The sequence below is a fragment of the Hakea prostrata genome, chromosome 9 (genome assembly GCF_041222555.1).
Source record: "Hakea prostrata isolate BN-2017 chromosome 9, UWA_Hpros_2, whole genome shotgun sequence".
In the NCBI taxonomy this organism is placed as follows: domain Eukaryota; kingdom Viridiplantae; phylum Streptophyta; class Magnoliopsida; order Proteales; family Proteaceae; genus Hakea; species Hakea prostrata.
Window position 1 is genome coordinate 61,708,709 of NC_142608.1, and position 25,325 is coordinate 61,734,033.

Sequence of the window (25,325 nt, forward strand, 5' to 3'; positions counted from 1 at the left end):
CGGTCTTTTAGCACAGAAACATTAAAAAACAGTTTTGCATAAGAACTGGTTTCTCAGAATGGAAACGTTACCAAACACATACCTAAGGTCTTAAAGAGGCCTCTTATCTTTTGTTTCCTTCATCAGAAATCTTCCTTTGCATCTGCTTCAATAATTCAATCAGAGCTTTTGTGTCATCTTTTACAATTATATAGCTTCCTTGAAAGCCATCAGATCATATTCTTCAAGAGATGATAAAATGCATTACACATTCATTGGATTCAGCTTATAATGTCCTAAAGGAGAAAAATGATAAGTTACATTTTCTGTAGACTTTAGCTTTTTCTCATCTTTTGTAGTTGAAGGTCCAAATTATTTCTGCCATCTAATCAGAAGGTCCATCTGTGGGAATTTCTCTCTTCATCGTTCATTAAAAGAAACTATCTCTTTTTAATATTCCCACCAACCTTTCTCTGTGTTGTCAAAAACTGAACAATCAAAGATAAAGACTGATAAGAAAAGGTTCACCAAGACAAGAAAAGTTTCGTGTTGGCATAACTCTTTCAAGAATATAAACAAAGATCTTTTTATCATAACTTATTCATAGAAGGCCAATATAAAGAAGCAATATCCATATTTTCATATAAGAACCAAACAAGAATTGATGAAATCATGTGGCATGTTTCAACCACTGTGGGTTCAAAATCAATCACCTTCAATGTTAGAATCATATGGTATGTAATCTTGCCATTTTGATTAGGCATTCATGGATTACAGAGCGATTGTGGTGTTGGTTTTTAAGACAAGCAATGTCAGGGAGGGAAAGAAAGAATTTTCTTTGATTTCTTGACCTCAGAGTGTGAAAAGTACAATTGAGAATACATGTTAAATGGTAAGATTTATCCTCATTGAAAAAAATAGGTATGCTAAACCCCAAAAAAGAAATTCCTTCCAAACCCAAATTGAAAATATAAGTAAAAAAAAATAAATTCATGAATTTTGAAAATAATAATTAAATGCTTGTGCGTCAACCCTTTATGGGGAAATTGTTTGGGTGTTGCACAATTACTACAGCAAAACGGTCGAGATTTCAATCTCGGCCATCCATTTTCAAAAAAATGTGTTTTTACACTTTTGAGAAATGGACGGTCAAGATAAAATCTCGGTCGAGATCTCGATCTTGACAGGTTGCTCTTCCCTTTACGTTGAAGAATATATTCTCCTTAAAATTACTGAAAAACAAGAAGAGAAAAGACATTATTCTCCTTAACAATCTTTTCTTATTTCAAATTTGAAAATTCTCCTGGTTTAATTAGTAAATGAATTGATGTATGATTTCACACTGGTTTGAACCAACCCATATACAATTTAAATTGGGTTCCGTAAAGAAACCATGGACGTCTTGGTGTCAAATAGTTGCATTTTAAGCTTCACCTGATTCTTTGCAAAAAAAACTTATTTTTTGGAGTAAACATTCTCTGCTGTGCACCGTTCTCTACTGTGCACAACAATATACATAAATACCAAATGAAAGACTGGAAAAACAAAATAACTAAAAGGGCATTTTGGACTTTTCAAACTTAAAATTAATCAATCTTCTCAACTTTTTATTTAGTATAAAAATGGTACTGCTTGCAAGGAAAGAGATGTGCATAAGAGAGGATTTTTTTTTTTGGTTTGCCAACCTTGGTTTATAAACCGGTGGTTCGATCCTCGTCGCACACCTGGCTGTGGTGGGTGAGTCTCACTACGGAATTTTTTGCATCCACAAGGATTCGATACTGGAACCTTGCTTAAGCGAACCAAGCTGCTTACCACTTGGACCAACCCCCGTTGGTAGAGAGGATTTTTTTTCTATTTCAATGTTAGTCAAAACAAAAGTATAATGGCCAGTTGACAATTTAGGAGATTATATAGGGGCATTTACGTAAAATAATACATTTACAACTTTGATCCTGCACAAAAGGAATATTCACATTCAAGGCAAGGCTGCTACCTGTAGAAAGCTTTGAGAAAACACGTCAGCTTAGGTGACCAAAGTGGCAGTCGTATATTGTGGGGTCCACCTCCCAACATAGATGGTCTAGGAAAAAAGTTAAAAATGTTATCTTTTGGAATTTTTATTATTACTTTTTTAAATTTTATTTTAGAGAAAGAGGATCCTTGTAATTGTGTATTAATGTAATCTTGAAAATGTTATAAAAAATCAATATTTCAAGGGTCACCTAAAAAACACCAACATTAATTAATCTTTTAGTTTAAAAAGCTTTTATTTTTGGGCTCTTCAAGGTTTTGTTAATTTAAAAATATAATAATAATTTTATAAGCTTTTATTTTTGGGCTCTTCAAGGTTTTGTTAATTTAAAAATGTAACAATAATTTTATAAGCTTTTATTTTTGGGCTCTTCAAGGTTTTGTTAATTTAAAAATATAACAATAATTTTATGAGCTTTTATTTTTGAGCTCTTCAAGGTTTTGTTAATTTAAAAATATAACAATAATAATTAAAATCTTTTTTCTTTCGAAAGGAGTTGTTTAAGAACTGTATCTGAATCGAAACCCAAACAGATTCAGTTTGATCAAATTCTACAACCCTCTTTTTTATCTTTTTCTGTGTAAATTCTATAACCAATTCGATTTAGTGATCAAATTTGAATTATACTATTTCAGAAAAAAAAGGAAACATTTTTGAATTAGATTTAGACCATCATTACTAAATCAAACCGGGTCGAGTAATCAAAATCGAGGTGATTGACACCGTTAAAAGGAAGAAATGGTTGTGTTTCTGTGTTCAAGGGAGAGTACTCTGTTACAACTGTTCTGTCTTTAAGGTAAGACTTTCTTGAGCTAATCAATCCCAATCTCTTTTCAATACGATCTCCCAATTTATCTTAAAGAAAATCAATTCTTCTGTCGTTAACTAGGAGGGAATTTTTATCAAATTTGCAGAAATGTTCCTTGCGATTGCTTAGTCTGGTGAGGCTTGCATAATGGTTGCTGTTGTGCGCAGAAAATTTTTATGATTGTAGCACTTCTGATGCACTTCGCGCTTTGAACACAGTGGTATATACAATATTCTTGGTTTTCATCAGCAGTTTTTCAATTCACAGAGTTTCCGTATGGTTGACTTGCTATGCACATCGTTGTTTTATTGTGTTCTATCATTATCTTTTATGATTTTCCAACCAAGTTTTGTTTGTGTTTTCTTGCTGCATTAGAGAATCAGGTTAACAAATTTGTGTGTATGCATGTTGTTCAGAGACACATGATGGCCCTCATTTCCCAGACTGGTCTATCATACCTTGTCTCCTCCAAGATTGCACAAGTTAAGTCTGGATACAATGTGGAAGAAATTAATTTCCCGAAGAGAACACCTGGGATTTCACATTTGAACGGTGTAGGATGCAAACGTGGTTGTAGATTAATAGTTGCTGCTAGCCCTCCTACTGAGGATGCAGTTATTGCCACACAACCGTTGACAAAAGAGGATCTTGTAGCATACCTTGCTTCTGGGTGCAAGCCAAAGGAAAACTGGAGGTATTTGTTATATGCCTTCCTACTTCTGTTATTCGGTGCTTAAGTTCTATGTAAACAAATGAAGAATCAACACGCATGTATACTTTTAATTCTTATTAGTTGGTTAATGTTTAGGACTTTCCAGCATCATGTCCAGTTAGTAATCTAACTCTTTTGGTCAAAATATTTCTAGAATGTTTTTTTTCTTCTTTGTAGCTATTTGTACATGCTCTTGAATCCTGCGGCTTAATGTAAATTGATTATGAAACCTATTATGAATTTTCCTTCAATATTGAACAATCTATTTTCTTTGTAGTATGGGTAAGTACTTGAACTTTACCTTTATTGTAGATTTCTTTTACAATTGATGTTCTTATGTATCATCTGTTATTTTTATTTGGCTTAGTTTCATATCATCATCAACATACACTTCCCACTCCACTAACACATCCCCCCCACCCCAAAAAAAAAATCATCAACATTGTCTTGTTTCTTGTCATTTCCAATTAGATACAAGACTTTTTTCCAAGGTTAGTAACAGACTAACAAGGTTGCACCAAGCATAGGGGATTCAGTGGGAAAAACTGAAGCCCAATTTGACTTATCTGTTTAAAATCCTATAAAAGAGGAACAGGAAGTTAGGTCTCCCTCTCTGATGGTGGTTTCCATTTGGTTTCTGGGGTCCTATGTAAAGTTTCAATGAATATAGTAAGTCTTTCGCACAGCACACCACCCGCTTAAAGTATCTGGGTGGCTTATTTGGGTCCATATAGTTGACTTCACTTGCTGTTCTACCCAGTATTGTACAATGGGGGGAGATCTATTGCTTGGTAACCTAGCCTATGGGTTTGGTACTTTAGTTGACTATTTTCATTTCTTTTCTTGCTTCTTTTTCATAATATGTTTAGCATGAGGAGTCCAGTTTTCTGTTTAGTATGGTATTTTATTGTGGTTAGTCTTGAGAAAAATCATGGAAGCAAATTTTAAGTTGCTTGTCTGGAGGGGAGTTCTTTGTGGTATGATGTCTTATTGGTGTGGTTTGTGTTGAGAAAAGCCAGTGAAGGAAGTTCCTTGTTGCTAATCAAGAGGGGAATTTAATGCTTTAAAAGTTTTCTTAATATTTACTTGGTTTTGGCGCATTCTCGTATGCAGACCATTTAGTTATTATAAGGAATAGATTTGATCTTCCGTTTGGTACCTATACCAGTTTCTGATGTCTGGTTTTATGTGAAATCTTTAACTTCTGTTGCAGGATTGGTACTGAACATGAAAAGTTCGGTTTTGAGATTGAAACTTTACGTCCACTGAATTATGAGCAAATAAAACACTTGCTCAATGGCATTTCTGAGAGATTTGACTGGGATAAAGTAATAGAAGGGGGCCACATTATTGGACTGAAACAGGTGAAAATATTTCCTGACTAATGCTATACATTTTTGGAAATTAATATTTGATTGTTTAATGCTTATAATTGGTGTCTTGAGATTAATAACTTTTGAAGACATCATATTCAAGCAGCATATGAATTATGCGAAGGCAGGTCATAATTTAAGTGTCTGTTCCTTGGTGGATGCAATGATGGTATGCTCTTGTTCATATACCTCACTTGATGAATTTAACGTAAAAACTGGCAGGGGAAGCAAAATATATCATTAGAGCCTGGTGGCCAATTTGAGCTCAGTGGTGCACCTGTTGAAACACTTCATCAAACCTGTGCTGAGGTTAATTCACACCTATATCAGGTTAGATGACTTTTTTGAGCATCTATTTGCTTTATCATCAAGTTGGCTTCGTCATGTTTCTCTTGACTGTTTTGGGACATTAAAATTTGGTTATCTTGTATAGCTATAAAAAAAAATTTATAGATGAGTTTGCTTTTATATTGACCAAATTTTTTAGAGGCTTAATAGAACACAGTAAAGTTTCTATAGACATTTGATGATGAACACTTCTTTGGACCAGGCCAGACCTGTTTAGGATCCCTGACTGAGATGTGAGAACTTGGTCTTTATTAGATATTTGCTCCAATAAATGATTTTATTTGGGAGAGAGAACTGGATAGTTGAATTTGTTAGTGCCTCTATGCTCTGCTTGTGCAATTTCCTGCCCTCCCTTTTCTTTCAGCAGCTTTGACCTTCTGATGTGGATCTAACACCAATAAGTCCTTATTTTGTTAGGAAACAACCTAGGGTTGATACATGTATGGGTTGGACCTTCATTCGGTGGGTTACCATTGTAATTAGGCAACTTTATGGACCTAAAACATGGGTAATTAAGTTGAGTACGAAAGTAGTTTATTTATTTTGTTTATGTTAGTTGTTTTGGTTTAGATCAATTAAACCGGTTCAGTGCGGTCCAATTAAGTTATCATGTGACCAGTACACTATCAATTGGTAGAACGTAATTAAGATTTTCTTTTGAGTCTAGTAGGATCTTGTTAAGCCTTCCCTTTTTATAGTAGTCTATTTTGACTCTTTTATATAAAGTTTCTATAATTGAAACCGAACTTGATCATTGAGGTCGCTGATTGCATGTCTGGCTGTGGCCTTCTTCTCTTAGAGAGATAATTTGCGGTGTTTATAGTCCGGGCAACTGAGCCATTGGTGTTTAAAGTCCAGGTAGCTGATTGTGTCTTGCTGCTTAAAATCCAAGTGCTGGTTCCACTGGTGCTTTAAGTTTAGAAGGATCATGGGTGCTTAGGTGCTCAAATTCCTACTCATGCTGTGTGTGGAATTAGTCCTCACAGATCTGCCGTGACAAGCTTCTGCCTTAGCAAGGAGATCAAATCCCCATCGCCTTTCTTTCCTATGTAATTTTTATTTTCTGTGGCCTGCTAATTGAGCATACTCATGGTAGTGGTGTCTTAGAAGATCAGAGTATTCACCATGGCACCAATTTTCCTACATATATATGGAGAATTACGATATCCAAAGTAAATGATGCTCAACAGAGAATAAAAGTGGGCAAGGCACAAGGTTGAGATGAATTTTCACTAGAAGTATGGAAGAGTCTATGAACTTATGAGTTAGCTTTGTTGACCAATTAATATGATTATAAGCATAATGAAAATGTTGGACGACTGGAGAAGCATAAAATTGATAAGTCACACGACTCACACTATGAATTTATGGGAGAGGGTAATTGAGACTAGTTTGAGACAAGAAACCACTATTATAGAGAACCAATTTGGTTTTATGCCAAGAAGATCTACAACATAAGCTATTTACTTATTAGGATACTTATGAAAATGTATAGACAACATAAGAAGGATCTTCATATGTCTTTATTGAGTCAGAAAAAGCTTATGATTGGGTCATTAGATAGTTAGGAGTTAAATGTTTCAAGTAAATAGTTAGGAGTTAAATGTTTCAAGTAAATAGTTAGGATATGTATGATGGTTCATTGGCAAGTGTAAGAACAGTGGAGGGCCAAGGTGGTGAATTTCTGATTACAATTGAGTTACATCAAGGACCAGCTTTAAGCCCTTATTTATTTGCACTTATCGTGGATGATTTAACCAGAGACATTCAAGATGAGGTTCCTTGGTGTATGCTTTTTGATGATGATATTCTTTGGTAGACGAGGCACAAACAGAAACTAATGCCAAGTTAGAGACATAGAGATCAACTTTGGAGTCAAAAGGCTTTAAACAATGAGGTAGTAAAACTTGATTAGAAGGAGATTTTGCAAAGCATTTATTTAGCTATTTTGGTTCAATCATTTATAAAGATGGTGATATAGAAGATGATGTTCCTAGAGAATTAAAATAGGATGGTTGAAGTGGAAAGACGCTTTTGGGGTTTTGTTTGATTGATATATTCCTTTAAAACTGTAATGTATAGTGCAAAGTTTTGGGCTGCTAAAAAGCATCATATAGATAAACTTAGTATAACAGAAATGAGGATGTTGAGATGGATAATTGGCAAAACTAGGAAGGATAAAGTAAGAAATGATGATACAAGAGATGGTTTTGGAGTAGCTGCGACAAATGACAAGCTACGACAAGTTGTTTTGAGGTAGCACGACATTGTTCAACAGAAGCCGTTAAATTCCCCCGTCTGGAAGGGTGTCCTAGTCTAGATTGAAGTAACTAAAAGAGCCAGGGCGATAACCTTAGGAGAAGTGGTGACAAAAGATATGCATGGGTTAGGCCTTGTATACAGCATGGCCTTGAATAGATATGACTGGACAGCAAGGATCCATGCAGCAAACCCCATTCGATTAGAGTGAGGCTTGTGTTATTGTTGGAGAACCCCATTCATACTTTCATAGAGACACTACAGCCCCTATACAGCTTTGAATCCTCCTGAGTTCATCCTCCACCACCCCCATATCTTAGCTTACCTTTGATCCACCTTGCTGCCCCATTTAACCCCCATATACCAAAAATTTCAAGTTCAAACAAAGCTGCTGTTTTGAAAACCTGCAATACCTTCTAGTAGAAGAGGAATTTTTCTCTGAGAACCTGCGTGGCCCACTCCAACCATCAGACCTTCATCCCTTTTGGACCATATTATCTCCATAGCCTTCTAGCCATTTTCCTTTTGGACCATATTATCTCCATAGCCTCCTAGCCATTTTCCTGAAATCAGCTTTTTACTCTCCAGTCCTGTTCCTACTAGGAATTTTTTAATTCCTAAGTTCAGTCTAGGTGCTGACGGAGATCTTGGAAGACTGGCCCCTAGTTGGTCCTTGTCAACTTAGGGTTAGATCATTGGTATTCTGTTTGTCTGCCAATTTTAAAGAACTAAAAGGCCACAGATGATTACGAGTAGTTCAAGTAAGAACCATTCTACAGTATGATTGATGATTGCTTGCAGACACTAATTGATTCTAAAGTTCAAGAAGAAAAAATTTAGTAGATGGAAATTAAGATAGGATTTTTCTTAGCTCTCTGGGTCTGTCTCTCACAGCCATCTCAACTGTCGAACAGGGAACATCCTCCCTAGGGTCAAGTGCAAGGATTGCGTCCAAAATTCTATCATTAGTTTTCATCATCAAACTCTCAAAGGTTGCCTATATAATGATTCAGGCTAGTTTACAAAAACAGAAAGGAAAAGATAGTAACTAGTTGAAATTAGAAACTCAGTGGAAATAGAAAACTATGGAAGGTTTAATGTTCCGTCCTTCTAAAGATAAGGACAACTAAATTATATATTAATAAAATATAAAACTACAAGGCATCAGCTGGAGTTTGACTGGTCAAAGACCAGTTTATTGAAACTCTTCCAGCTCTTCTTGGATCTTGTAAAAGCTATGTCAGCTGGCTTGATCTGGTTCGATGCTGGCCCACTAAACTTGGTTCAACGGGGCTGTGACGCTATTCATGTTTATCATGTGAACTGTAATATGACACATTTTTTTTTTTATCTTTTCTTCTTCATGTTTTGATCTATGTCAGTGGATTTATCTAAGATTGTTTTTATATGGGATGCTTTAATTTCCATAAAATGTTGCTGAATTTCATAGAATCTTAAGTTATAAAATGTTACACCCTTTTTCCATAGCACTAATTGTAGTTGGGATCATGATGTAGGAGAAACCCTAGAAACTAGGGGACCTACAAAGTGGGCTACTAGACTTTTAGAATTAAATACCTATTCTTGACAGATAGTAAAGAAAGGAATTTGCAGCACTTGAAATCTGATTAATCATGCATGTAAGACAGCTAAAGTAGAGAAATAAACACAATAAGTCTTATTGGTAAGCACAACTAAACAAGAATCAATAGGGAAACAAGGGGATGGGGATCTTGGCACCATAACACTAAATTAAATGCAAGGGAATTAAGAAACTTAAAGAAAAATAGAGCTGTCCTAATCAATATCAGATTTCTAACAAGGAATTCAAAAATTAACAATGTAAAGGGAGTCTTGGGAAGTTTTTGTTTTAAACAAAATTACTGCCAAAGAATAAATGAGAAATATTTTGGGAGAGATAATGTTACCTGCTGATCTTGGCTGCAAAACAGGGGTTAGAAAGCATCTAGGAACAAAAATAAGAGAAAGAAGAAATATTTTGAAGTAGTGGTGAATCCTAGGAAAGGAGAAAAAAAATATTTTGAAGTAAAGACGTATCCTAGGAAAGAGAGTAGGTGATAAGAGAGAGGGAGAGAAAGAAAAGAAACAAAGAGAAGGGAAGGGAGACTAACAAAAGACAACTAGACTACCGTATAAGGGAAAGAGGAAAGAAAAAAAAGAAATGCAAAAAAAAAAAAAAAAAAAAAGAACAACTAGGTCTTTTTTGAGGAAAAAAAGAGTAGATCTTTGTAGAGGAGAGCAAGGGGAATTTTTCTAGTGGGAAACAAGGGTGGAAGGAGGAGAGAGAGATTACCGGGAGAGAGGGGGAAGTGCTGGTTCCGCCAGGGAGAGAGAGAGAGAGAAGCAACGTGAGCTCTTTTTTTTCAAACTTTTTCATTCATTGATTTTTTCAAAAACAAATTCCATACAAGCTTTAAATAAAAAAATTGATTCCTCACAACACTACATGTTTAATTCCCAAAATAACCCCAACTTAAGTTGTAAATATGACCCAAACTCAAAATAATTAAAAATTGGGCCAAAATAGACTCTAGGCCCAGCCCATAAAGACTCAAACATAAAATTAAAATATTTTAATAGTATACTACTACCCAACCCACTAAGACTAAAGAAAGTAACATGACAAACTGTCTATGAGCAGTGTTTCTCATTGAACCATAGGATCCTAGCAATTTGATAACCTCCAAACTCATCATTGATCCACATAGATGCTGTCGTGGGATGATCTCTACGTCGGTGTCGCCGGTAAACTTGGAATTGCTCACTGATGTCCTCATCAGATCATCACTTTAAATTGTTGAAATCTTCATTTTGTCCCTTCCATGTTAAGTGTTTTCAGAATGGGAGAATAGCTTTGACTCAGTTGTGGTGATCCATAGACCCTACTTAGCTGGCACCCTCTAAACACCTAACCTGAAAGGTGAGGAGAGACGTGATTTTTTTTTTTTGGGGTTGGGGGGAGAATGGTTAAATATTATAGTGGGTAGTGTATTAAATAGTTTGGTTACATTCTGTGGTACTTTTTTATTCTTCAAAGTGGGCAGTTATGGGTATGATATTTTTTAGAAGTCCAATGTCATGCCCTTGTTTGTACTCCGAACTGTTCATCCTGACTGTGGCAGAGAGTGAGTACCATGCATATTCAATACTAACTAATATGCTCAAACATTCTTGTTTGTGCTAATGATAGGCATTTCTTCTGTAGAAGTACATCACATTAGTGAATAAGAAACAAAAGGTCAAGAGTCCTTCAAAGATAAACTTCTGATGGTCTTATAATCTTATAGTCTTATGCTGCAACTACCTACTTGGTTGATCTGGACATTTTGGGTTCTTGATGTTGTATTTGCCTTCTTTTTTGATCAAGGGAAATATGCTTCTATTGCAAGGAAAAGGGTGAGTAAATTGCTAAAAGCTCATAGAAGTTTTTGCTTCCACAAAAGAAAAAGATAATGTTGAATTTCTATTGACTGTCTCCACATTCTATTGTTATACAGGTTAAAGCTGTCGCTGAGGAGATGAGATTTGGATTTTTAGGAATTGGTTTTCAACCTAAATGGGCCCTTAAAGACATACCAATTATGCCAAAGGTATCAGTTATATTTCTTATCCATTTTTTGGATTCTTTGCTTACACATGCACTCATGTCCAACATCATGGCTTATACATTTATCTGGGAGAAATGGTATAATCTGACAAAATTTTATTTGCTCAATTGGTTTTATGTGTTAAATTTGTTTTATGTTATGAAGTGGTTAAGTTGATTGTCCTAGCAAAAATCAATTTTGTCAATATCAAATCAACAAAATCTGTAACCTTATCCCAACTAAATGGGGATGGCAACATAACCCTGCAAAAGACACAGATAAAAAGAAGAACAAAAGCAGCATCTGCTACAATGGGTCAGCAACATGAATCCTTGTCCCCCAAACAACCTGCGGTTATACTAGGAAGAAGGAGAGTAATAGACAAAAGCAACATCTTAGGACCTACAAGGCTCAAGCGGCCAGCTACATGAATTCTTGTCTTCCCAACAAACTGTGGTCATACTAGGAACAAGAATAAGAGCAGTAGACAAAAGCAGCACCCAGGAACATCTCCTACAAGGTGTGTGCAACATGAATCCTTGTTCTTCAAAAAATTCTGTATGTGGACATACTAGGATTTAGCCTCAGTGCCTCACCACATGCATATTCTTCCTGACTACTACTCTAATCATGATTTTAGACTTGCATGTACCTTTAGCTCCATTAAACTAAATCTGGTCACTCTTCCTTGCTGGTGCATGCACATATCTCCATTGGACATGCCCATACCACCTCAAGTGGCTCTCATGGAGCTTCTCCTAGATTGGAGCAACTCCCAGATTGGTTCTGAAACAATTATTCCTGACTCTTACCTCTCATGGTCTTCCCATACATCCTCATCTCCGCCACCCATTTTGTCTATATACTCCTCTAAATTGCCCAACATTCTGCCCCATATATCATAGCTGGCTACTGTCCTATAGAATTTCTCCTTAAGCTTAATGGGCATGAGATTTCACATAAAGCTCCTGCAGCGGCTCCGCATTTCATTAATCCTACTTTCACTGGGAAACATCATCTTCTACACCACCCTCTTTTTTCAAGGTTGACCCCAAGTATCTTAAGCATTCACTTTGTAATAATTCATGCTTCTCAAGTTTGCCCACTTCATTGCCTCTCATGGTTTGACTGAAGTTGCATATCATCTGTTCCTTCTTTTCTGTGCTTAACATAAAACCTATGGAAGCTTGATCTCCATAATTTTAGCTTCACATTATCCCTTCCAGTGTCTCGTCTATCAAAAGAATAACATCTGCAAATAGCATACACCAATGGCCCTCACCTTGGATGTGCAAATAACTAATGGCTTAGGGCTGATCTTCGGTGTAATCCAATTGAATATTAAATCTTTTGAGTTGATGTTTCTGCATTTGGTTGCTTGAATAGAAGTGATTTTGTTACAGTAGATGGCACATGGTTTGTCATGCTGTTTATAAAACATTCTGTTCTGAGTTCATAGTTTTGTTGGTACTTATGTTATACCATCTATTTCCTCCTCATAGGTCTTACTTTTAAGTCCTCACCAGTTTGGATGACTTTTTCTCAAGGAACAGAAAGATGATGATGATGATGTTTTAGTTTGGCTCTGTTGCAAGGGTTGGAATCCTGTAGAATACAAGAGTGCATTCTAGTACATGAAGCAGGTGAACTAAGAACTCGCAAAATCTTTGAAACAAGTGGTTGGAGATTATTGGGAGTTCCAATGAAATTGGGCTACAGCACAGACTTTTTATTGGGATTGATAGGTCTTGCTTTGGGTCTTCCGGTGACCTGGTCTTATTGCTGTCTTGCAAAAGTGATCCATAATTTTTTTAACAATGAGGTTTCAACTCCTTTGTTTTATTTACTTCTATTTTGGTGTGTCATGCAAAGCTGATCCATATTTATTTTTACTTTATGAAGTTTTAACAATGTCAACTCCTTTGTTTTATTTACTCCTATTTCTGTGTGTCATGCAAAGCTGATCCATATTTATTTTTACTTTATGAAGTTTTAACTTTCTAGCCTTTATTTCATGTACACTATTTTGTACTGCATGGTTTGATTAGATACATTACTAACATGGCACAGGCAAGATATGCAATCATGAGGGAATACATGCCCAAAGTTGGTTCCTTAGGGCTTGACATGATGTTTAGGACATGTACTGTTCAGGTGAGATGAGTATTAAACTTCAGGTGATTTAATCTTGCTAGATAAAATTATTAGATGCTTATTCTTAGATGATTCAAAACGTTCTATTTTAATTTATGATTTTGAAATTTTTTCATGAATTCTTCAATTTTGGATGTAAGACTTAAAATTAATGGATTGAATGATGGTTTCCCATTATTTCCTTTGGTAGGTTAATTTGGACTTCAGTTCTGAGCTCGACATGATTAGAAAATTTCGTGTTGGTATTGCTTTGCAGCCGGTGAGTAACTCTTTCGGTTCTTTTCTTCTATAAGTTTCTGTGACTGCATGTTATGTAATTTCTGAATTACATATGAAACAGATTGCAACAGCACTGTTTGCGAATTCACCTTTCACTGAAGGCAAGCCGAATGGTTATCTAAGCATGAGAAGGTGTCTTTAGTAACCTTAAACTTTTGCACCCCTTTTTTTTTTGGGTGATATGGTCCTACCTATATGGTGGGACATGTATACTCAGGAGTTGTGTTAACTCTTTAAGATTTATGACAGCCATATTTGGACTGACACGGATAACAATCGCTCTGGCATGCTTCCTTTCATCTTTGATGATTCCTTTGGGTAAGTATGTTGTATTTTTGTTTTATGATTAAATGGTCTCACCATTGTGATAATCTGTAAATTCTACTACTATTATTATGTTTTGTAGCTTCTGATTTCTTGTAGGTTTATTGCTATTTTCACCTGGCACTTCCTTCTTGGACCTAAATAATTCATTACCTGCAAAAGACTGAATTCAATAAAATGTCTAAACTGCACTGGAGCTTAGTTCTACCCTTTTCCATTTTCGATAAATAATTGCTAGGAAGTCATATGACATATTAATTAGAATTTTCTATTCCAGTAATGGAAGCATGACAATTTATGTACTTGTGGCATGGTTGGATGTTTTTGATTCCTTATTATCTGCAGATTGTCACAGATAAATAATTAAGTCTACCAAGTTTAATATTTATCTAGATAAAGTTATAAACATTGTGCTTTACTGCAATGATCTCACATAAGATGCTGAGCAGCATATGTTGATTGTGTTAAAATTATGCTGAACTGATGCCTTTACTTTGGACTATGGAGGTGCTATATCTGCTTCATCTTTTTCTTCTATCCTTGAATATATCCTATTATACAAAATAATCGCTGAATGACTCCATGCTTCCAGAAATCTGAGGCACTGCTATGGAAATGGATCAATTAATTGTGAAATTGAGGAGATGTATATGCATGTCAGTCTCGGATTTAATACCTCTATACGTTGTTCTAGTTTATCTTATCTGCTTCATCTTTAGCTTAAAAAGTGGAAATAATATTACAGTTGATCTGGATGTTGTGGTTGTCAAATAGCTGACATTGTTATAACGGGAGAGAAATCCAATACACAGGGTTCTTTAAGGAGAAAACAAGAACAAAAAGTAATTGAGGACCCGGGCTGCAAAATGGGCCAAGCTATCCGGAACTAAAGTGCAGTTATTCACTGGGGCACCCTCCAATCTATATGGAAGACCTGGTCAAACCTTAGTTAGCGAAAACTTGCAATTACAGGTTTTCCTGATCATATTGCACTGATATGACTTTCTTAATTTCAAACATGACCTGAGGTGATGCCGAATCATACCTTTACTGTAAACCTGTAACCATTGTGTATCCAGCACCAGTATCTTCATTTTTACCCATTTGGTTATATTATGATTTATTGACTTATAGGAATGAGGGTGTCGTAAAGAGTTTCTCCAATGCTTTGATCTTTCAGGCAAAAGCCAGCTATATGTGGCGAGCTCTTGTGTAGTAGATAGATATGATTATTGGTGTCTGACACTGTTATCAGGTTTAGGAATAACTAAATAAACCTTGACATGGAGACAAGTCTTTGTAGTATTGACCTAGGTGTATAATTATGTTTGCTTTCTCACGCTTCTGTCTTTTTCCAAATATATTTCTCTCTAAATTGTTTATTTTTAGATACATGAAGTGTCTCCAGCAGAATCAACTTGAATGCTGACATCCTACATGTGGTCCTGGCCCTTATATGATCAATTGGCTTGTCCTTGTTGCTTCTGTAGTTTTACCGTTGAGGTAGTGAATTGCTTTACCAACTCTCAAGTCTCAACCACTCATGTCTAGAAACAGAGTATGTTTTCCTTCTAGTTCAGTCTCAAGTTCATGAAAGTAGAAGTGAGGAGGGAACTTTGAAAAAGATGCCCTCTGGCAGTGAATGAAGGATGAAATAGGGGAAACCGATAAAGACCTGCAGTGAGATGACACCGTCGAGGCAAACAACTTCCAGTAAAGTCCTGAGAAAATAAAACCAATTCCACCAATGGCCATACTGCAACAAAATGCTTTTAGTTTGGCCTCCAAATGATAACTAATTCACCCTTTCGTTTGGACTTATTGATGGTTAAAATATGGGATTATTATCTCCAATCTAGAAGGTGTCATAGGATCAGATGGGGATTTTATAAGAAAACAGGGCAGGTAGGTAGGAACTGCTGTTGGAAAGGTTTAAGCTCATGCTGCTCATCTATCTACATCAAAACTATTAGGAATTGATAACAGAAACTTGATTATCAAGTATCACATCAACCTGGACACTTTACCAGCAGCATCTAGAATGATAAGGCGAATTAGATTAGAAAATGGAGCATTCACAATATGCAAAAAGGAGAAATTGAATTGACGTATCAATAATGGAATAGAGCATAAGCGAAGGAATAGAACAGCAGCTTAAAATCACTTAATTAACTGGGCCATGACCTTGGGAATTTTAATACGGCCATGCTTATAGAGACCACAAATGGACACAACATTTTACCATTAATTTTCTTCTTCATCAATTCGTTCCACCACTTCTACTGCAGCATGTGTCCTTATTTACAGACCAAACTGAGGAGCTGATGTGGTGATTGTGCACCATGGTGAGAACGGGAAGGGAGTTTAGTCCTACACTCCCACATCAATTAGGTAGTTTACAGTTGTTAGGATTATGACATTGGAAAGACTCATCAACCTTGAAGGTTGTGTTTTTATGTTTGACTCTGTCATATCGTCATATCTTCACATGGTATTAGATCTGGTTATTCATGCACTGCCCATGTGGGACCATGCTAGGAATGAGAGGGGAGTTTTGACCCATATCATTGGGTAGTATGTGGTCACTGGGTTTATGAACTTGGAGGGGCCTCTCTACCCTGAAGCTTGGGCCTTTAGGTTGGATGCTATTAAGTGGTATTAGAGCTAGGAATGAGAGGGGGGCCTTCAGTCCCACATAAGATGAGTAGTCTGTGGCTGGTGCACTATGACTTTGGGAGGCTTGGGCCTTTAGGTTGGATGCTATTAAGTGGTATTAGAGCTAGGAATGAGAGGGGGGCCTTCAGTCCCACATAAGATGAGTAGTCTGTGGCTGGTGCACTATGACTTTGGGAGGGTCTCTCGATCCTGAAGCTCAGGCTTTTGGGTTGACACCATCAAATGGTATTGGAGTGTGTCACCTGTGCAAAAAACATGCTGGAGACTATGGCCTAAAGATGGGAGTAGTTGATACACTGAGTGCCTCCATGGTCACAAATGGGAGTAGAGTTGTCCCACATCAATTGGTAGTTTGTGGCTGCTTGGTCTATGAAACTGGAAGGTTCTTTTCCAGTTTCCCTTGGAGCTTGGACTTTCGAATTGGGAGTTGGTACATTGTTAAACCTAACCTATTATAACCGCAATCCAAATCTTAGTTTCTTAATTGCAGGAGCCAACGAATCCAAAAATAGAAACTTCCTAGAGTTTCTGGAACGTATTCAAAAGCTCTTGTACAGAACAGAGACAAACCAAAATAGAAACCCAAAAAGATCCAAGCTAGCTTAATTTTCTCAAAAACTAGGTCAAAACTATGAGCTAACATGTACTATAACCCTTGTAAGAGGCCCATTACAATAGTGGCCTAAAAAATAACACAAATCCTTGACTGAAGATGACATGTATGTTTGTTATATATTTCATAGTAAGTTATTTTATGCTTAAAAACTCTCTTTTACATGCATCATAAACACTTGCATTTCTTGATCATTTCCATTTGTATCTTTAGCATATCCTGTGCGTTGTTGATATGATATGGTAGCTGATACTGATATTCAAGTCCTTGCTTGTGCTTCATCCATGAAGAAGGGTAGTTAATTTACCTGAAAATGACAACTCATGACATTTGAAGGGGGGGGGGATTACTGGTACAAATTGTCTTTTGCTGCCAATGTCCATTTCTTGTGTGAGCTTCTGGGTGGTGGGGGAGGACTTGTTAGGAAAGAAATTAGAGAATTGGTTGAGAAAAGTTACTAGTGAGAGGAGAGATTTCAAACCCATAATGAAAGACCTTAAAGCAAGATTATCTGGGATTCGACATCTGAAGCAAGAGTTCTCCACCCATTTCATGAATCATTTGATTTTATCAAAGATTATATGCTTGTACAGTTCCTGAATTTCTTTTTATATGATCTGATAAAGAATGATAGTACACCAAGAATTTGTCTTCTTTTTCATCCATGTTTCTTGAGAAATTCTTTTGTTTTTTTCCATCATCTCTGTATTCCATTGAGATTTTATTTTCTTAGAATTCTAGTTTCTTCTTTTGCAGGTTTGAGCAGTATGTTGACTATGCCCTTGATGTTCCCATGTATTTTGTTTATCGGAATAAGAAGTATATTGACTGTACTGGAATGTCTTTCCGGGTTTCCATCTATCCCTGATCTCATTTTTGTTGATGCTATATTTATTTCTGTGAACATACTCCCATATGGGTCTATATTTATTTCTGTAAAGATACCCTGATATTGGTCTGGAGGATTTTCTTCCATCTTAACCATGACTTTTGTCAAGTCAGATGCTAGCAGTTTGTTTCAGATCTAACTTGTTACAGTACATACATGCAGGACTTCATGGCAGGCAAGCTTCCTGCTGCTCCAGGCGAGTTGCCAACGCTTAATGATTGGGAGAATCACCTAACAACAATTTTCCCTGAGGTTAGATCGGAGGTGATCTGGGTTAAAATGAGTTTGTTATCCAATACAAGTGCCTAAATGAAGGGATGTGATGCTCTTTAATTCAGGTCAGGTTGAAGAGGTACTTGGAGATGAGGGGAGCTGATGGGGGTCCTTGGAGGAGGTTGTGTGCGTTACCAGCATTTTGGGTATTTCTCATTCTCAATATTTTTTGTAATTAATTAAATCTTTTAGAACTGAAATACTTAGTGCTAACTCAGTCGCTGGTTAGAATATACATCTCTGAGCTGGAAGTCCCTGATAGTATGTTAGATTGTTGGGATTCATGAATGGGCTTGTGCCTTGTCAAGCATGATACTTGAAACTGTCTACAAGGTGCAACTGGGGAGTCCGCAACTAGAATGCACCTCTATTGTTTAACTTTTTAATTGTTTGTATCACAAGACAATGGTTCAATACTTTATGAGTTAATTTTGGTGCTTATATTTGCACACACAGTACTGTTTGGATTTTAATTATCAGATGTGGGTCTGTTGGTATGAAAGTGTTGTCCACTGGTTGTAGCATGTATTGCTTCAGTTTCTACATGATTGTTGACTGGCTTCTTGGCCAGGCTGTACTAATGAATTCTGTTCTGTATCACATGTAGGTGGGAATATTATATGATGATGTTTCACTACAAAGTGTTCTTGATATGACCGCTGATTGGACTGCAGAAGAAAGGCAGATGCTGAGAAATCAGGTACTATAATATGATGCCACCCATGAATATGGATTGAATGGTTTGCATCTCCTTGTATGATGCATTGATTTTCTTTTTCCTAGTAATTGTATATTTTAACCTTCCCCACAAAATTCCGACTTGAATCAAAGAAATAAGCACTGTGTTGGAAAACTAAATGGACCAAAGCACAGTGGGCATAATTGTTTATTCTGGGGATTTTGGGGCTAAAAACTCTCTTCTTCCCTGTTTTCTAGAATAACTATTCATCATACATTTGGGTATCAGATCAAGGATTTATCTACTGGACATAGTATGGAAGCAGTTTAGAGGATTTCCAAGATGAGACTATGAAAAAGCTGTAGAACATGAGTAAATTTCAGAATAAATGTTTAACTTCCCCATTTGGGAATACTTGATTTCTTTTGACAGACTTAGAAGTTGGTAGTTTGAACAAAATTTCAAGGTTATTTTTCTCTCAAATTTTGCACCCATTGCCAGGAATGAATTATTTCATGGCGTCTTAGTGTTCTTTCTTTGTTTTGACTTTCCATATATATGAACATCATATTATTTATATACCAGTTTTGACCAGCACAGATGATCTAATTGCACTTACCAAGTGTTGTAGGTACCAAAGACTGGTCTAAAGACACCATTTCGAGATGGTCTGGTAAGGCATGTTGCAGAAGAAGTTGTGAAGTTGGCTAAGGTAGCTTTCAATCTGTGTGAATATCAGAAGTTCAACTATCTAAATTGGATACCACATAATATATACATCCACTGTGTGTCTGTGTCACAGGATGGGTTGGAAAGAAGAGGCTATAAGGAAACAGGGTTTTTGAAAGAAGTGGCTGAGGTGGTAAGGACAGGTAATCATTTCAACTTCAATAATATATTCTTAACTAGTTTTGGTTTTCTTTTTCCCTGGATTTTGTTCTTTTTTCTTTTCTTTCTTTCTTTTTTTTTTTTTTTTGGGGGGGGGGGGGGGGGGTTGATATGGTGGGTTTCTTGAACATTAAGGTTAAATGAGCATATGTGTATAAAAATCTACAGTTTAACTGCATGCCATTTCTTCAGTATTTTGCCATGAATATTATGATCTTAATGTGTTGTCCTCAAATTTTATACAATTTAGGGATGTGCTATGTTGTGTGGTTCACATCCAGTTTCAGGCCAAAATAATAGTCTGGCAGCTCACTGATGTTTGGAATGTAATTTTTGAACGAGGAGCTTTCACTTCAGAATATTCAGGAGAGATCACAAACTCTATGTAATTAACTTCGAGATCATCGGCCATGTCCATTGGATCTTCTATACTTGTGTCTTTGATTTTTTCAAACTTTGATGTGACGTAGAGCCCTTTTGATTATTCTTCTTGGTGATTTTCAATCACTTTAGTTGTTGCTTCAACCATCTCATCGACTGTGGTACCAAATTCCACATCGCTCACTACCTCAACTTTGCTTGCTCCAAATTCTTCAATGTAAGTGTCAGCATTTGAAACATCAAAAGGCTGACTCTTCCTGACTGAAATTTGTGCTCAACTGCTTGTACTATTTCATTGATTGGATGTCTCTTCTCTAGTATTTCATCAATCTTAAACTTCTTCAATGCCCATTGGAGTTAGAGGGTGGTGGCAACCAAATCTGGCTTAAATGTTTGCTCAAGAGAGGCCTCTTGATTATTGCTTGCCTGATGGATGCTCGAAGTGTTTAGTGCCTTTTGGGGTATGGTAGGTTACTTGTTCTCCAGCTCTTCATCTCTTCCCAAGTCCTAGGTTCGCATTCTCCAGTGATGAGTCTCTCTTCATGGATTTTCCACCAGTTTCTAGGATAACCAGTCAATCAGGTGTAAACAAACCTACACTTCCATTTCTCCATTAGGTTGTACCAATCAAAATATTCCTCAAGAATCGAATCAATCAAGGAAAAAGAGTAGATCTTTCTGTCCAGCAAAGCAAGGAACTTTACGATTTCATCTTCCTTGTCAAATATAAGTAATGGTTCAGACTTGTAGCGCTATAGAAACTTGACGTAGAATATCACTTCTCCACCCTAGAGTGTAGTAAGACTTTAACATCAATCGGGATGAACAATAGGGTAGAATAGCAAGCTAACTAATCCAAATACCCACTATATAGTAGACCAGTCAACTGATAACAATCGAGGCCCTCAAACCAAAATTTAGGAAATGGACTGAAGCTCTAAATTCAGCCAAGTGATGAGGCTGGAGTGGAGGTTGAGCGCTGGTCCAGGTTAGGCAAATTAGGGCCAAATCTGGTGGCCAGATTGTAGAAAGGAAGTTGGTCTCATTTTTGTAAGAAACAAACTAAGAATAGAAGGGTGGATGGTATCTTGCATAACTGGTGAAGAAGGCATCAAACAAGGACTGAAGAAAGTTCCGGCAGCGGTGAAGAAACTCCCAAAACTCAGCTCATCTGGTCAGTAGTTGCAGATGCAGGGGACAAGCGGTTGCAGCTCTTTTTTGATTTTCTAGAAGCTGTTTTGGCTGGCCCACTAAAACTTGGTGTTATTTATTTATTTATTTTTCTTGGTGGTTGGGGTGGGGGGGAGTGGAGGGTTGACTGTGTTCACATGAAGTCTGAGCACTGTTTTTTGTCTTGTCTTCTTCTGTTCTAATCTATAGCAGTTTGGATGTGAATTCCTCTTTCCTTTTTTGGTAAAAGGTGATTCTATTGAGAAAGGGGGCGAGAAAAACACCCTGCATCCAGATTACATAAATCCAACAGCCAAGGATCAGAAATGGACCGGCCATCCTACTTGTCTAGGATGGGGCCCTCTTAGCTAAAGAGTCTGCAACAAGATTGGCCTCTCTAGGAATAAACTGCTATGAAATTCTACTGTCTACCCTCAATAGGGTTCTAATATCCTCCACAATGTTGAGGGCTTCAATAAGAATCGCTAGGTCCGCATCAAGAACCAGATTCACCAACTTTGCATTATCCGATTCCACCAGCACCCACTGCCAACCTGCTGTGCTTGCTGCTTGAACTGCTTCTCGAAGCGCCAACGCGTCTCCCACTAGGGGTGATCCATCAGCGAAGGGCTCAGCAAACGCAAGGATTGGACTACCCTGGTGGTCCCTTGCAATTACTCCTAGCCCACCAACGTCAAGCCCAGCTAAGAACGAGGCATCACAATTCATTTTAACATGGCCCATGTTGGGTGGTGTCCACTTACTCGGCGCAGGAAGTTTAGTCTTTACCTTAGCTCCATCCACCGCTCCAAGGAACTCCTTGCATGTCATCTGGGCTTTAAGAATAATGTCCTTTGGGGGGACCAATCCTGTTTATTAAAGGCACGACTATTCCTGGATAACCAGATGGTCCAACACAGGGAAAAACACAGTGCAAACACCTCCCACTCATCACTTTTTTATTCAAATTTCATCTTACCCCACTAACCCAACAAACCTGCCAGAGATGGATTGGGTCCCCCTTCGGGATGAACGACAACTGTGATCCAAACCAGATTGCTCGAGTGTATGGGCATCCCAATAGGATGTGATCAATGAACTCCACCCCATACCCACAACTTCCACAATATGAGTCCACAGGAATTTGCCGCTTTCTCAGATTCTCCCCGTTTGCCAGACCACCCGCCAAGGCTTTCCAAATAAATACCTTGATTTTAGGTAACACCTGCTGTTCCACAACAACTTCCAAGTAGAGGTCAGGATTAGTTCCCATGTTGGGATGCGAGAAGATGATGCTTTTGTTTTCTTCCTCCATTCCCTCACATTTGTTAAGAGGTGGTAAGCTGCCTTAACTGAAAAAGTCCCATTGTTAGAACCTCCCCAGATTTCTCTATCCTCCCTGTGATTCACACCCAATTTAATCTTTTTGGTAGCTTTAACCTCAGCAGGAGAGAACAACACTTGCAACCTCTCCACTCGCCATTTCCGGTTGGACCCATCTATGAGATCAACTACTGAAGAGTATGGACATGCATTTGGTCCCTGAGTTGCCACTTTGAAGTTCGGTAGTGATGGAATCCATCTATGCTCTCATATGTCAATATTGGATCCATCTCCAACAGCCTATAAGAGACCCAACTCAGTGACTTCCCTTCCAGGCCCATGAGGGTTTTTGGCCCATTCTTGCTTGCATAAAATTTGTTGAAGGGAAGTAGATTGCCATCATCACTTGGGCCCAAAGAGTATTGGGTTCCTCTTTCAGTCTCCAAGCTACCTTAGCCATCAGTGCTTTGTTTTGAAGATGTGGATCACGAAATCCAATCGCCCCTCTCTCCTTAGATTGACACAACCTAGACCAAGAGATCCAATGCATTTTCTTTTCCTCACTTTGTTGCCCCCAGTAGAAATTAGAGACAGCTTTCCTTATAAAATCATGATGTGCCATAGGTAACATAAAGTGGGATGAGGCATAGACATTGCACATGCAACTGATTTAATTAGCACCTCTCTACCTGCTTGAGATAGAAGTTTTTGCTTCCAACCTTGAACCTTTCAAGAGACCTTTTCTCTTGTGTCACCGAACTACTCTGCTTTTGAAGCCCCAAATTCAGTAGGCAGCCCCAAGTATTTAGAAGGACCACCATTATATTTCACCTTTAGTACCCTTGAAAACCACCTCTTGAATCTAGCTTGTGTATTCGGGCTAAAAGTAAGGCTAGATTTGGTGGCCACTTGCTTGACAATAAACTTCTAGACATGCTTTGAGATTAGTGACCTCATGGAATTTGACTTCTAAGAAAAGGATGCAGTCATCAGCAAACAACAAGTGTGAAATTGAAGGAGCTCTGTTTTTAATTCTTATCCCCTTAGTAAGGCTTGTTCTCTCAGCTTCTCCAAGAACAGAACTAAGCACTTGAGAGCATAAAATAAACAAAAAAGGAGAGAGAGGGTCTCCCTGTTTAATACCTCTAGATGGTAAGAAAGACCCTTTGAATGTCCCATTCACAAGCAAGGAATATGAAACAGTCTTGATGGTTTTCATTGCCATGTCCACCCATTTTACACAAAATCCCATTCTCAATAATGTGGATTGAATAAATGACCATTCAAGCCTATCATAAGCTTTCTTCATGTCTAAAGGTATTTTCTCTTCCCTTTTTTCTGATTTTTTATATAATGAAACATTTCATGTGCAATGGAAATATTATCAGAAATAAGACGGTCTGGCACAGATGCAGACTGGTAGGGAGAGATAATACCTGGGAGGAGGATTTTCATTCTATCTGCCATAATCTTAGATATCACTTTCACTGCCACCCCCGCATGTGTAATTGGATGTTAAAATTTCCGATAGACATACAATAGACTGAAGCAGCAATGGATGGAGGATCACAGTTGTAGCCTGAGGTCAAGGTATTGGAACAGTTTTTCAACAAAAAATGTCAGGGTAAGGTTGTGTAGGAAAATTGCTCACCCCCCCCCCCCTTTAAAAGAAAAAAAAAACCCTGCAAAGACTTTGCTTGTGCGGAAGCCTTCAGCATTGGGTTCGCCCATATAATAGATCAATTAGTCAAATATTACTAAATTCTTTTGGAAATGGTTGTGATGGACTAGACAGTCAGGGTTATTGCATTTGTCTGGAAACTTGTGCATTATTATTTATTTATTTGTTGTTAATAATGTGTTAATGTGTTTTTAACATAAGTTTGTTAATTGATTACCTTTCGGAAGGCCTGGCCAAGAGCCCATTTCAGTTTCTCAGTTCCAGACAGAATGATTCAACTGATGCTTCACCTGCATGATCTAATTTTTATCACTTTAGACATTTGCTTAATGCATTCTTATTGTCTTTTACTTCATAGCAGTATTTCTTTTTTAGCTTTCTATTTATACCTCAACTTTTTTCTGATGGATAAACCATGAGAATTCTTTTGATTCTAGGTAAAACACCAGCAGAGAATCTTCTGGATTTGTACCATGGGGAGTGGGGACAATGGGTGGATCCTGTTTTTGAGGAGCTTCTTTATTGAGGTTATTTAAGATATTTTGCAGATTAGTCACTAATATCTTCCTAGTTGATAGAGTTATACACGTACTTCATAGCTCTGGTGAGTCATTTTGGTTGCTTTTCCCCTATGCTGTGATGGGTGATTCTTCTTGTTACAGTACTATTTGCCGGAAATAAATCTTCGATGTATATTACTTTATAGACCGTTTTGTTTGGGATAGTTCAATTATTGGAATCTTGCATGGCTACCTAACTGCCTTGAAAAATCTACATTTAGGTTCCATGCATGTAGCCCAAAGTAGATTGTTCCCTGTGCTCAATCAGGTTTTGTCCCATTGAAACCACCATTGGAGCCCCAGGATCTATATT

General features: G+C 37.3%; 1 protein-coding gene across 1 annotated transcript; it reads left to right on the forward strand.

The window, feature by feature from the left end:
* The first annotated feature begins 2,539 nt into the window (after positions 1-2,539).
* LOC149006008 (glutamate--cysteine ligase, chloroplastic-like) lies at positions 2,540-25,188 on the forward strand. The gene is made up of 17 exons (XM_089135584.1): positions 2,540-2,810; positions 2,929-3,042; positions 3,239-3,516; positions 4,748-4,898; positions 5,130-5,237; positions 11,033-11,125; positions 13,193-13,276; positions 13,467-13,535; positions 13,617-13,687; positions 13,805-13,873; positions 17,925-18,018; positions 18,220-18,309; positions 18,396-18,476; positions 18,938-19,030; positions 19,641-19,721; positions 19,812-19,881; positions 24,890-25,188. Exons 3-17 carry the CDS (start codon positions 3,245-3,247, stop codon positions 24,976-24,978), a joined length of 1,515 nt encoding a protein of 504 aa, XP_088991710.1. The 5' UTR covers positions 2,540-2,810; positions 2,929-3,042; positions 3,239-3,244; the 3' UTR covers positions 24,979-25,188.
* Positions 25,189-25,325: the final 137 nt, after the last annotated feature.

Coding starts and splice junctions, on each gene's coding strand:
- LOC149006008 (XM_089135584.1), top strand. CDS start 3,245: ATGATGGCCCTCATTTCCCAGACTGGTCTATCATACCTTGTCTCCTCC. Junction 11,126..13,192: donor ACATACCAATTATGCCAAAG/GTATCAGTTATA, acceptor AACATGGCACAG/GCAAGATATGCAATCATGAG. Junction 13,688..13,804: donor GGTTATCTAAGCATGAGAAG/GTGTCTTTAGTA, acceptor GATTTATGACAG/CCATATTTGGACTGACACGG.